This window comes from Ricinus communis, chromosome 5 (assembly GCF_019578655.1).
Source record: "Ricinus communis isolate WT05 ecotype wild-type chromosome 5, ASM1957865v1, whole genome shotgun sequence".
Classification (NCBI taxonomy): Eukaryota; Viridiplantae; Streptophyta; class Magnoliopsida; order Malpighiales; family Euphorbiaceae; genus Ricinus; species Ricinus communis.
The window spans coordinates 8,530,097-8,544,315 of record NC_063260.1 but is presented as its reverse complement, the minus strand read 5'-3'; the positions used below and the strand labels follow the sequence as shown (position 1 = coordinate 8,544,315).

Here is a 14,219-nt window from a genome sequence, read left to right as displayed (position 1 = left end):
TGTTGTGAGATAAACAAAAAATTTAAAACTGGTAATAATTTAATACAACAATGAATTGAAGTTTGTTATTTTGCATATAACATTATATGGAATAATGTTTAAAGTTAATGGAAAAGAATGAAGAAAATAATAAAAGCTAAATGATTAAATTTATATTTAAATAAATAATAGTCAATGAAAATCAATAAAAGTCTATCAATGTCTATAAAAGTATTTTCAAGTAAAGTCTGTAAAAATTATTTATTAAATCATAAACTCTGTAAGAGTAATTAAAGATTTAGAAACTCTTTAAAAGTAATTTATTTAAAAAAAGTCTATAAAAATCTTTAAAAGTCTTAATTAAATGCACTCACCTTAGCTTTAGTTTATGCATTACTCTTTGGAGATCTAAGAAACTTTTCAAAGAATGGAGAATGAGGATCAATCATCTTCATATCTTGAATAATTTCTGAAGTTCAAGGGAGTTTTCATTTTCTACTTTATTTTCATGTCTTTCTATTTAATTGCAATGACTATTGATAAATATGTCAGACTAATTTCTATAAGTGTTTAGTTTAGCTTTTTTACTTATATATGAACCTTGTTATTTATATATTTAATGAATAATTTCTTTACCTTCATAACTTTATTAGTTTTATTTATTATTATTGGTTGACCATCATATTAATTTAATTCATTAGTTTGAGTGACTTAGCGAGAAGGCACGCCACCGTCTCATTCATTAGATTTGAGCTTAAGGGAGAAATAAAGAAATTACTAAGTATTGGCTAGACTAAATGATATTTCGTTATATAGTTTTTATTAATCATTTCATTTGCATATTTACTTTATAGTTTATTTAATTTTTTTTATAAACATAAAACTTTTTTCATAACATTGGCTTAGAGTGTTTAGATTTATTTTTAGTATTTTTGTGTGATAGTTAATCTTTATAATACATATTCTATAGTTTCTTGTGAGATCAACCTTGTGGTGAATTTACCCGTATTATAATTTGATTCGTACACTTACAAATACTAAGTTTGAGATATCAATTGTAAAATCAATTCAATCTCAAATTATCAAAATCTGAAATTTAAAAATTAGGTTAGTAAAAATGGAGGAGAAAGAAGAATGAAGATGGGAAAAAGATAATGATATTGGCTGGGATCTGGTAATGGCATGAATCTTTGTAATAATTAAGGGTGTCATCATTAAATACCAAGGTGAACTAATACAAAATGCCATGATACGTAAATTTGTATATTTATACATATATGTAATTTCTCTTTCTCATTTGGTAATTAATGTAAATTTTAACACTAATTTTTTTAAATTGTGAAAATTTTAGTAGTTTTAGAGTATGAAAGAGCATTACATGCACTAATAAATTTATTAAATTATTAAATTATATTTAAAATATAATCTCTTATTTGTTATAATAAATTTAACTATTAAAATCAAGTTAATATTTACCATTAATTCTCATAAAAAATATTCTCTAACATTACTTTTCATATTCCATAAGGCAAGTCATATAATTTTTTAATATATATTCTTATTGCATAAATTAATTTTTATAAATCACTTATAAGGTATATCATATGTAATATAAGTTTAATGAATTTATATTTTGTTCAATAAAAATATCATAAAGACTTGTCATAAAATATTCATTTTTATTCAAAAATTAGAATTTAATTATATAATTCTCTAATATGTTAGTATTTTTACCATATATTTTAATATAAATATTATTTATAATTTATTTAATAGTTTAATAACGTCATTTTTATCTTTAAGAGAGTATTTTATTACACATCCATTGTTGTAGATGTCCCATTTAGTACATATATGTTGCTTGACATAAAGTATTAGGCCGTAGCTCTTCCTTAGAAGTTAGTTATAAAATCTTTCATTATACAGATAATCAATTGCAGTTTTAATAACTTTTTATTAATATCATAACGTGCCATGATGTTTGGCAAAAAAATAATAACTCCTCATCTCAAGTGCTGCTTTTTAAATAGATAAATTTCTTTTATATGAATGAAAGTTTTTTTCCTTTCAAAACATTTTCATGTGATTACTCTATTCTCTTAAATTTTTATATATTCTATAACACTTGCTCTCACTTCGTCTTGGTTATTTTCTTTTCTTTTTCCTTTTCCTTAGTTATTAGTAAAGAACTATTTATTCTCACTTTGGAATGAAGTCATTTAATAACAACTTAAACAAATTCAATTATTGATATAATAAGCAGCGTGAAAGATTAGTTCAAAAATTTGTCTTTTTATACTCAGTTCCAATCTTCTATTTTTCCAATTATTAGTATATAACAATAGTGCAACATTTTATTTTCTAAACGAAGCAATGCTATGTGAAAATAGCATACATGTCTTGAACTTTTTTTCTTACATAAGAAATAATATTTTTATTTCATTCTCAATCATTTCTTATTCTTTTATATCTATATAAATATGAAAATAATTTTTTATCTTTTGCTTTCTGTCTCCTCACTTATTTTTTTTTATGAATTTTAAAGCATTTCTTTGGATTGTAGTAAGTTCTTAATTTTAAAATTTATGAAAGTGCAATATTTTTTTTCATCTCTAAAACTATATTAATTTTCAATTATATTAAAATAACTATTCTCATCTCCTCTATTAATTATATATATTATTAATAACTCTTAATTTTTATATTGTGCTAATTTTGTATTTCATGATCTTCCTTGAGCTAAATTTGTGTCTCGTGATCTCTCTTTTCGATAATTAAAAAGGTATTATTTATCACCACAACCATTTTAATATAAATTTTATAGTTTCCATCTCCATCTTTATTTTCAATTTTATTTTTATTTCTATTTTCAAATAAAATTAAAGAATAAGTGATAGAAGAGAATGCAAGAAATTTATATCTATATATGTATAAAAGCAAGACTTTCTCTCTCCTCATTTGAGATATTTTATGATTTTTAAGACATTTTTTTGGATTGCAGTGAGTTTTTTAGTTTTAGCTTTTATGAAATAACTATTTTTATTATTTTTTTCATCTTTAGAACTATAATAATTACCAATTAACATTAATATAACTATATTCATCTCCTTTATTAATTAACAATCCTTAAATTTCATATTATGTTAATTTTTGGTCTTATAATCTCCCTTTTGATAATTAAGAAATTATTATTTATCACCACAATCATTCTAATATAGATCACCAATCATTCTATATTTTCCATTTTCAATTTTATCTTTATCTCCATCTTCAAATAGAATTAACAAAAATATAAAAAATTTACTTTTGAAATAGTATTACAATAATTTGTAATCTTATTTTTAAAAACTCTCAAATAATATGCTTAAGAAAATTATTTTAATTTGTTAAGAAGTTTTATGATTACGTACTATTCAGGTTAGTATTTTTTATTTTTTTTGCTTGATTATATTGAGCGTTTAATTTATAAATTCACATATCAATACGAATATCTTTTGTATATCATAAAAATTAATTAGTTGTATGATTAAACAATCTCATTATTAAATATTTACTTACTTTAAGACTAATTTCTTATTTTTATATTATTTTAAGACCGATATCTTAACTTCTTATGTTATTTTAAATTTAATTCTTTGTACATGTAATGTTTATGATTAAAATTAATAATAGTTCATATACATTGAAGTAAAATAAAAATTGTTGTCATTTTGTATGTTTTGTAACTTTACTATTTTTCAATTTTCTATTCAGCTATACTTTTATATTTTTTATTTCTTAATTGACAATCATTTTTAATTATAATAAAAATTTATTTAGATATAAAATATAATAATTAATTCTTATAGAAGTCGTTAGATAATAATTCGCTCTATGAGCGAGCACATTAACTATCTATATAATAATTATCTTTATATAAGTCGTTATATAATAATTCGCTCTAAGAGGAGGCACAAAAACTAGTTAGTTAATGGTAATACACATGTTAGCTTTTACTGTTATTATCAAATTTTACGGTGATAATAGAGGTTGATGACGTAGGAAATGTACTTGTGGCATTTGATGGATATATGGCTAGTGGGAGATGAAAATGAAAAAGATATTTATTGTATTTTAAAAAATAAATAAAACTATTAATATTTTATTATTTTTAATATTAAAAATTAAATATTATAGAGAATGCAACTCAGTTTTTTACTCAGGGGCCAATTTGAGCCAAAATATAAAGTGTTGGGTTAAATCGGTTCAAAAGATCAAAAAGTACTAAATTGAACCTGACCACCAAGTTTAGGGGCCAAACCTAACATTATTCCTAAAAAGTTGTTAACATAAACGTCTGCGTATATTGCCGACAAAAAGAGAATTCCAAAACGGCGTCATTCTTTGTCTGCAAAAACTACTGTCAACACTATATATAAGGTCCACTCTCTCAGGATCTTCATTTCTACAGTCTCTGAAAGAAAAAAAGAGAAACATATTGAGCCAGGAAACGATGCCGTACTACACGAGGAGCGAAGACGACGTGAATGATTTCGACGAGTTCGATCCAACACCATACGGTGGTGGATACGACTTGGCCTTAACGTACGGGCGACCCCTCCCACCATCCGATGAAACCTGTTACCAGAACAGCGCAATCGCCGATGATGATGTCGATTACGACCGCCCCAACTTCACCTCATATGCTGAACCATCTGCCTACAATGATGACATTCTCCAAGAGGAATACAACAGCTATTCCCGACCCAAGCCCCGACCTGGTTTCATTCCTGGTGGTGGTATTGGTGGGGATCCGTATTCTAGGCCTCACGCTGCTCCTGGATTCCAGCCTGGATCTGGTGGGTATGGTGGTGTAAGTGAGTATGAGAAGCCATCGGGTTATGGTCGGAGACCTGATTCAGAATATGGGTCTGGTGGATATGGCGGAGGAACCGAGTATGAGAGGCCATCTGGTGAGGATTATGGATCTGGACATGGCAGGAAACAGGATTCTGAATATGGCTCTGGTGGTTATGGCCGGAGACCGGAGTCAGAATATGGATCTGGTGGTGGATATGAAAGGCCATCAAGTGAGGAATATGGATCTGGGTATGGAAGGAAACAAGAATCTGAATATGGATCTGGTGGGTATGGCCGGAGACCCGAGGCTGAGTACGGATCTGGGTATGGAGGGAGACCCGAGACTGAGTATGGAGGTGGTGGTGGTTCGGAGTATGGAGGCGGGTACGGGAGGAAGCCAAGTTATGGGGAGGAAGGAGGGTACGGAGAGAGGACTGAATATGAGAGGCCAAGTTATGGTGATGATCCACCTAGGAGGCCTGGTTATGGTAGGCAAGATGATGAGTATGAGAGGCCATCTTATGAGAGAAAGAGTGATGATGATAATGATGGTTCTCGCAGGAAGTATGGTGGTGATGATGATGAGAAAGGTTATCAGAAGAAGTATGGTGGATATGGTGATGATGATGAGGAAGGTTCTCGCAGGAAATATGGATATGGTGGTGAAGAAGAGAGCTATGGCCGTAAAAAATATGTGAGCTTTTCTAAACTTTGGGCTCGTTTGATGCTTTTGTCTTTATATATCCATTGCAAGCGTGTTTATATTTGTGGTTTGTGACATTAAGTATTGTTCTTTTTATTTGTTTAAGCATGAATGTTTGATCTCATATTTGATTTTCTTTTTCATTTGTTAATTCTTATTTTGCGTATTTTGTCTACTTAGGGTTCTTGCATTCTGTTCTTATTATTGTATTCATTTGCAAATTTAAAGTTTATGAGCTTAGGTTCTATATCATCAAATTTGTGTGATTGGTTATAGTTAAATTAAATTCTAATAATATAGATAGAATTTCCAAGTGGATTTTACATAAATAAGTCAATATATTTCCTAATATTAAAATATCTTTTTCTAACGTTATTGTTTTTATTTTACTTTCTCTTTCATTTCTTTTTATCAAATGAAATGAATTCTTTTATGAATTTCAACCAAATATAACATTAGTTTTTAAGTGCTGGTTTATTAAATTAGGAGAAAAACGATTGTAGTTTAGACTCAGTGAACTACTTTATTTGCAATACCTCGGTAGTATGTGTTTGGTCTAGATCTATGCTTGTTGGTCACTGAGCACAGTTGCTCGTCTTGAGGCTAGCGAAGCAGTTGTCTTGAGGATAAAACACAAATTACTATTCCTCATTTAATCAAATAGTATCTGCTGGGTGCTGGGTGCTGGAATCCTATCTATAGCAATTCGTTGCCAACTGCACCAGATGATACAGGATTTCTTTCTTTATTTTCTTCTTTCTGATAATATTCTAAATCTCAAAACAGATTTTGGATTTCTGTTGATGATTCTTTGCCATCCAAATTCTCTTTATCTGAAGAAATCACAGTCTTGTTACATGCCCATCAAAAGGGGGGAAAATGGAAACCCATAGATATTATATGCTGTCTAATGTAAGAGAGAGAAGAATGCATCATCAGTTTCATGTCTTGACAGAATTGCTTTTCAAAATAGCTGTTATGCTGTATTGGAATTTGCCATTACTTTGTCTTGTGCTTTTCTAAGATCTGGCTAATCCTGGAGTCAAATTGGCAGGGAGATGATGGCTCTGATGATGATGAAAAGAAGCACCACCGCCACAAGCACCACCAGCACAAGCACTCTGATGATGAGTGATGCCCCAGCTGTCAATGGGATTCATGCCATTATTGGCTCCTAAGTAAAGTAAAGAGCAGCTGTTGAAGAGCTTTTGTAGTGTTTTCCCTAATGCGGCATTAATATGATCAATGCCACTAGTAGCTATCAGGCACTGTTTCCTTTTTAGCAGTGCCTTCCATCTGTGTGTTCTATGTGAACTCAAATATGTTCTCTGTATGTGATCCTAAATAAAATTCCAAACCTATGAGTTTGATGTGTTACTTAACTCTTGGTTGTTGATGGTCAATAGTTGACGATGGTATTGAAGTTAGTGTTCAAAATTGGAAATTGAGACAGGATTCTTTTCTCTTGCCTGAAGTCTTCAGGCCGGTTAATACCTGTGTTTCTGTCCATTCCTTCACTATAACGTGAAGACTTGTCGGAAATTGCTCTAAGTTGTGCTTTTGCTGCTGAATAATGTATAGGGTGCCGCCTACCAGGGTGAGTGGCGCCTTGTGCTGGGCTGCTCCCCTGTTGCAAGCAATGTCTACGAAATCTAATGAAATCACGAGTGTCAGCACTAAGTAAGAGAACTGAGGGAGATTATACAAAACAATTAACGAAGCAAGAAAAGTAATATCGCATTAGCCAATGCAACCAACTTGGATTTATATTACTTGGGAGGAAATCAGGCTGTTGCCTGTAAATGCAATGCATTGCAAGAGAATCAATTCCTGCTCGACAATTTGTCCCCATACAGTAAAACATAGTTGATATGGCATCAAACAATTCATTGTGTTTCCTGTTGACATGGATTCTCTGTCAATCGTATATTTTTTCTTCCCAGAAAGCTCAATGGAATTCATTATCTCAATTTCACCATGGAAGCATTACGTCAGAACCTTTTACAGAGAAGAGTCCTTGTTGTTCCTCTTCAAAACTTCAAGTGCATAGGGACTTGGGGAGACATTTATGCAGAAACATCTTGTATTCCTGTGGGCGTAATTCCATATTTCCATTCTCTTCACAAAATAATGGAGCAAGCGCAGTGACAGGAGCCAGCGTCAATGCAGAGCCACAATGCAAGATCAGGCACCGACGAGCATACGACATAACTAGAACCTGAAGCTCATGAATTAACCATAAATTCACTCACAATTCTTCATATTGACGCTATGGTAAAGCAAGCTGAGTATCTGACTGCTCATAAAAACTGGAGGAAGTGGAAATTTGCATAGACATGGACTAAAAAGAGATGCGTCTTCTGTCTCCATTGCTCTGCTTGCCCCAGCTCAAGTGAAAGTCAGATATCATGTAAGCCTCTATGTGATGACATCTGTACTGCCTCACTAAAACTAATTCAATTGCGTTATTACATGGTCAAAAATCAAAGCAATAGTCTTCACTTCAGTTATCTTCCAGAAACTAACAGATGACTAATTGTGAACTCAGCAATGAATGCATAATTCTGATGTGCCCTTATATCAACCATTTCCGCACAGATTGAAACCTGGAAGTGTCATCTGTCAGAAGCTTTTTTGGGCATATCTTCCCCGGCACTAGGAGCATAGATAACCATTTTGGGGAAAACCGAGTGCATCTGCTATTGGTGAGTAATTAAAGGCATATATGTCAGATCCAAACGTAAAATGTCCCAAGAACACACTGAAGATGTTGAGAACTCTACAGGATCAAGGATGAACATTGACACAAACTGTCTTCCCTCGTATCTTTTGCATAAATCACAAGTTCTAACGTTTACGCCCCCACCCAACTGTAGCCTGGATTTTTCATTGCTCCACTTTCCTGCATTGCTTGCCGAATGTGATTTGCTTCAGCTGTACGACCTGAAGCAACATATATATCACGAAGGAGAATATAGTACCCTCCTTCATCTGGTTTTAACTCTAACAGCTTCTTCACAACCCTCTCCCCCATGTTGACATCACCATAGATTCTACAAGCTGCAAGTAAAGCTCCCCAAACGATATCATTACTTGGTATTGGCATAGTAACTATTAATTCATATGCCTCTTCTAAACGGCCAGCCCGGCCTAACATGTCTACGATGCACCCATAATGCTCAATACTTGCCTCAATTCCATAATCTCTCTCCATGATTTGGAAAAGTCTGTACCCTTCATCAACCAACCCCTTATGTGTATATGCAATTAAAAGAGCTAAGAATGTTATTCCATCAGGAGCAATTCCAGAATTCAGCATACAACTAAATAACTCAAACGCATCTTCAGCATATCCATGGTTAGCACAGGCAGAAATCATTGAATTCCATGTAATCAAGCTCTTCCTTTTCATATTATTAAAAACCCGCCATGCTCTATCCACACAACCACACTTCGCATACATATTAATCAAGGCATTGCAAAGTGAAACCATCCAGCCAAACCCATTCTCATTAATATATGAATGCACATTCATTCCTGTTTCAACATCACCCAAATTTGTACAAGCTGAAATCACACTAACTATAGTGACTTCATCAGGTCTTATACCTGCATCACTCATCTCCCAAAACAGCTCTAATGCCTCCCTTGAACAATTCGCTTTTGAATACCCAGAAACCATAGCAGTCCAAGAAACAACATCTTTCTCTGGCATATCATCAAAAACCTGCCTCGCTAACTCCAATTCTCCACCTCTCACATGAGCCAAAACCAAACCAGACCATGATACAACATCCACTCCTACTGTCTCATTAAACACTCTCCAAGCTGCTGCTGGACTACCCTTTACCGCATACAAATTAATCAATGCATTTTGAACAAACAAATGTGAACAGAACCCATACTTAAATACCGCTCCATGTATCTCATCACATTCCAAAGTTGAAGGAAAGTTATGAACTTTATGCACTCTAGACCTTGCCTTTATCAAGAAATTGAAAGTAAATTCATCTGGGTCAACATGATTCTGCCTCATTTGATTAAACAAATTAACACAATAAGAAGGAGATGAGCTTTTAGCATAGCCACGAATTATGGTATTATAGAAGAAAGTGTTTGGTTGAGGCATTTGATCAAACAGGCGCTGAGCGTAGGGTAAATCACCAGAAGGCGAAACAGCAGCGAAGCGGAGCATTTTGCCAAGGATAACGGAGTGGTTGTGGAGGTCTGTAAGGAGGGAATGGGCGTGAATTTGCTTGAGGTGGTTCATGGACTGGCAATTCTCCGCGATGGAAGCTAAAATGGAGGCAAGAGCGAGTATTGGCTTGCATTGTTGCTGGACTGATAGTTGCATTTACGTAGGCAAGTAGGTATAACTGATTTTTGTTTTTGGGTGAAATGGACCTTTGTCTTGTTTTTCTTAAACAGACCCAGAATCTGTACTGTGTTTTCTAGACCTTTTTTCCTTTTCGAAAAATGATTACATATTGATGACGAATGCGTATAAATTATCCGAGCTGTTGCTAACTCTCAATGAACGACGTCTCGCTTATGACCTTCCTATAGTATAAAGACCTGTATGTCAGTTGTTGCTAGTTCGAAAATTTATTATTGAAATAACAACATTCCATGCATAGAAACCAGATTTATAATCACGCTGTTAGAGAAATTGCAACCACCATAATCAGGATAGTTGTTTCCCATCTAGTATGTATGCTGATTTTATCAATATCTACATCAAGGTTTTCCTGGCACGCACTGATACATACCAGTTGTTTCAATTGTGAAAGTAAAATAAGTTGCATTGAGCAATTTAACATTCAAATTACATGTTAAAAGTGAAGAAAAGATTTAAATTGGACTGTAAATCAGTCCTTAAAATTGTAGAATTGAAGGTTGAAGGTTACATATCGCGGGCATTTAGATGCTGCGCAGAAGAAAGAATGAAGAAATAGTAGATGCTATCAAATGAAAATATTAAGAGTAGCTTCTTCCTACCAAAACAAAATTAGAGTAGCTTCTTCCTCTCAAAATATCTCTTCAGATGCCACAGCTGCAAACCAGCAACTGATACACAAACAACTAGAGAAAGCAAACTGAGGCTGGCCATTCTGGAGTTTGTTGATCTATTCAGTTGCTGCATTTCCTCCTCCCTATGGCACGGAAAAAACAAATTGAAAAGAAAAGAAAGAGAAAAGAACATTGAACATCGAACATGACGCTTCACTCCATGTTTTAGATTTTTCAATCAAAAGTTAGATCTTTGTACATTAGCCCTTGTTTTGGAACAAACACTTAATGTGCCAGCAGCCAACAAAAGAAAAATTACAATAAAAGAACAATAAGCCTGAATGATAGTAGTCTTCATGAAGTGATCTGAATCGAAACAAAGCTCAACTGGGGAAAGTAAAAGAAAAAAGTTTTAGCACGCTAACCAAATGAAGCCTAAGATAATTTTGTTTAGACAAAATAGTCCACTCCTATTTACTCCTCTATTTGGAGAAAAGGTAGTAATAACACTACAGTATTTCAAATATGATAGAAAGAGCAACAGGGACAACCAAACAGCACAACTTATTCAAAAGTAATAGCAGTACAACAAAGGTGGACGGGATGATGGCATCATGCCACAAGTGTGCATATACAAGAGGAAAGAAGGAGGGCTTAATGTGCGTACCTCTCACGAAGATAAAACATCTCATCATGAATGGATGTGACCGTGTCCAACAATTTTTTCAACTCAAGTTCCATAATCTAGCATAAAAGGTGAGTACCAGACATTAACCAAAACTTGAAACCGAAACCTCTTAGAAGTAGTTGAAATAAGATGTCAAAAAATAATTGGGAAAATCATCTCAAGAATAGGAGTCCCCAACATGCATTGACAGATGAGATAACCATCCAACTCGTGACAACCATTTCATAAGCTCATTCTTGCAAGACATTCAACAATCTAAGCCTAAAACAAACAAATAAACCTTCATTTAAAAGTGATGGATGAATTAAAGCATGAAATGAGTAATCCCAAAACTAGACAGTATCAATGGCTTAAAATAAAAATATAAAATTCCATTATTGATTCACTATTTTAGCTGTCATATCGCACCTACACTTGACTGCCAACCACAATAATAGCAGATCCAGATAAGGAGTGTATTTAGTGTTAAAGTTTATCAAACTTGCAAGAAGTGCATTTAGTACTAAGATTCATCAAACATATAATGAGTAATCAATTGTGGCAGATTCATAAAGCAACAAGCATTTAGCACAAAACATTGCTGAAAACCAATAAGTAAAAAATATATGGTTTACTTGCAAATGATATTCCATCTTTTGACCAATCAAAAAAGACCATTAGACCAACATCGCGTATGTCCAATAAGCAAGGAATTTTAAAGCAATAGATGAAAGTAACCCCTTAATTAAATTAAATATAAAACAAGTCTAATATAAAAAATTAAGCAAACAAACGTTCATGATAAACTAAGTAAAGAACAAACCATTACTCACTTCTATTTGTCCTTTCTTAGCAACTTTAGACCAATCCTTAGCAGCAACACCAGTTCTCCATTCAAAATCAATCGTCAAGGTAACTTCTGGTCTATGTTCAATTGCCCAAAAGCAAGTTGTGTAGTCACCAGCCTCAGCTGCAGTAAATGCAAAATTACCAGATTCCACATGATCCCCATAATGATAAGAGCTCCCATATGGAGATGTCGCCTGTATGAAACCCACATACATCCCATTAGACCCCAAAAGAAAGAAATTTCACAAAAATCACATTTCTTCAGCCCTTATTACCAAAGAAAAATAACATCTTTCAATTTACGCATCCATGTAAATAGACACAAACCCAGATGTCAGAAAAAATTAAAATGCACATAGACACGCGAACCAAGATATCAAGAATGCGTAAGATGAAGATATGCACATGAACCTAAATATCAAAAACTGCATGAAATGTACATAAACAAACGGGACCAGATACCGAAAACGCATAATATGTGCATAAACACACAAACCAATATACCCAAAAAATGCACTAAAATGTCCATAAACACACAAACCCCGACAATGCATAAAATGTACAAAGCACAAACCCAGATACCAAAAAAGCATAAGATGTACATAAACAGAAAAAGAAAAACGCAGACAAAAGAAATGATCTTTAGAGGGTAGAAATGAAAGATTACCTTAACAGTGAGCTTATGGGTATCAGGAAGAGGAGAACCGTCATTAGGATTAACAATGCTGTACTTGCCAACAGTCATTGAATTGCTCTTTATATCCTCTGATATGCATTTTGTATGGCCTGAATTCAGATCGAACCGCATTGATTCTGCAATTGTAAGAATGAATCCTAAAACTGTAATAATTAAAAGATTTAATTTTGCCATCTTGTTATTTATTTACTTATTATTATTATTATTATTATTATTTGGAAGAGTTGAGGTTTAGATTTTCAAGGTGTATGTTTTCTTTTCTTTTTTTGAGGAAATTGATGGGTTTGTAATTTGGAGATCTGTATGTTCGTTATTTCTGGGGTTCAATCTACCGTACGCTGGAGTACCTACATGCCCAACGGCCAGGATTTATTAGAGCGCTGAAATTAAATATTGGTCGTCACCTTTTTATCGGGTTATTATTACGATAGAACTCGTAAAAGCTTTAAAGTTGCTAACTGACAGCTTTATTAGATGCTGTAATGAGTTAAAATAAAGATTCTCAGTTTATTCATATTTTGATGAACAAAATAGTAATATTGTATACACATTGACCAACAGACATTATGTTGGTTCTGCAGGAACCAGAAATGGTGATTCAAGTTTTCAAGGAGTGGAAGCAATTGAGAAGGACAGAGGCAGTGAACTGGGCTTCTTTAGCTTTCTAAACTCAGCAGCCTGTTTTAGGATAATATAGAATTAGACGGTGGATTAGCAGCACCTTCTTGGAGAAGGATGATTGATGAGGCAAGACCTTATCATCCCACCCCAATCGGTTCTTTCTTTGTATGTGTATTTCTTTTTTTTCTTTTTCTTTTTTTTCCTTTTCCTCTTTAGCTTTCATTATCTTTAATAATGCAATTTGTTTAGCCTCAAACATGGCCTGATTAGATCTCATCGTACCGGCTTGGGGAGTGTGATGCAATTTTGGTTGCGGTAGATGGTTTTTCAGATATGCCATTCTTATTCTTAAGCCAAAATTTGATTCTTCAGAAGACGCAGTACAACTGGTGTACTATTTAAATATGGTCAAATATTGAAGGAATGAACATGGATGCTTCTTCAACACATTTCAAGCAGAACTATTTCGCTTTCTTCTGGGTTCAAACTTTGATATTTTCCTTTGTTTTTAGTTAAAAAATAAAACAAAATACTACGGTGGTCCCGTTGCTTTATTTCATAAGTAATTTAGCAATTTCAAAGTTTTTTTTTATTTGAAAAATAAATCTTTTTTTCATACTCTTTTATTTTTATAACATAAATAATGTTAAGAGCCTTTCGGTGTGAAAACAAAAAAGTTTGTGAGGGTAAAAAACCAAATAGGATTCCTTATTATTCAGAACTTAATCGAATCGTATGTATTAGTCATTGTAATCTCATATATTTTGCGATTCTCTACGAGGATTCTGATTTATTGGCAAAGAGGCGAAGAAATAAATTCATCATCCCATTCCAATCAATTCAAGAACAAGAAA

The 14,219-nt window shown here is 32.9% G+C and overlaps 3 protein-coding genes across 3 annotated transcripts; 1 reads left to right on the top strand and 2 right to left on the bottom strand.

Moving 5' to 3' along the window:
- The first annotated feature begins 4,366 nt into the window (after positions 1–4,366).
- On the top strand, positions 4,367–6,903 carry LOC8283424 (uncharacterized protein At5g39570). The gene is made up of 2 exons (XM_002529960.4): positions 4,367–5,512; positions 6,576–6,903. Exons 1-2 carry the CDS (start codon positions 4,472–4,474, stop codon positions 6,654–6,656), a joined length of 1,122 nt encoding a protein of 373 aa, XP_002530006.2. The 5' UTR covers positions 4,367–4,471; the 3' UTR covers positions 6,657–6,903.
- A 358-nt stretch (positions 6,904–7,261) lies between these two features.
- Positions 7,262–10,190, bottom strand: LOC8283423 (pentatricopeptide repeat-containing protein At5g15300). Its single transcript, XM_002529959.4, has one exon. It carries the CDS (start codon positions 9,873–9,875, stop codon positions 8,376–8,378), a length of 1,500 nt encoding a protein of 499 aa, XP_002530005.1. The 5' UTR covers positions 9,876–10,190; the 3' UTR covers positions 7,262–8,375.
- Positions 10,191–10,360: 170 nt separating this feature from the next.
- On the bottom strand, positions 10,361–13,818 carry LOC8283422 (transmembrane emp24 domain-containing protein p24delta9). The gene is made up of 4 exons (XM_002529958.4): positions 12,715–13,818; positions 12,032–12,241; positions 11,199–11,275; positions 10,361–10,674 (listed from the first exon to the last, which is right to left on the bottom strand). The coding sequence occupies exons 1-4, from the start codon at positions 12,916–12,918 to the stop codon at positions 10,530–10,532; spliced, it is 636 nt and encodes a 211-aa protein (XP_002530004.2). The 5' UTR covers positions 12,919–13,818; the 3' UTR covers positions 10,361–10,529.
- Positions 13,819–14,219: the final 401 nt, after the last annotated feature.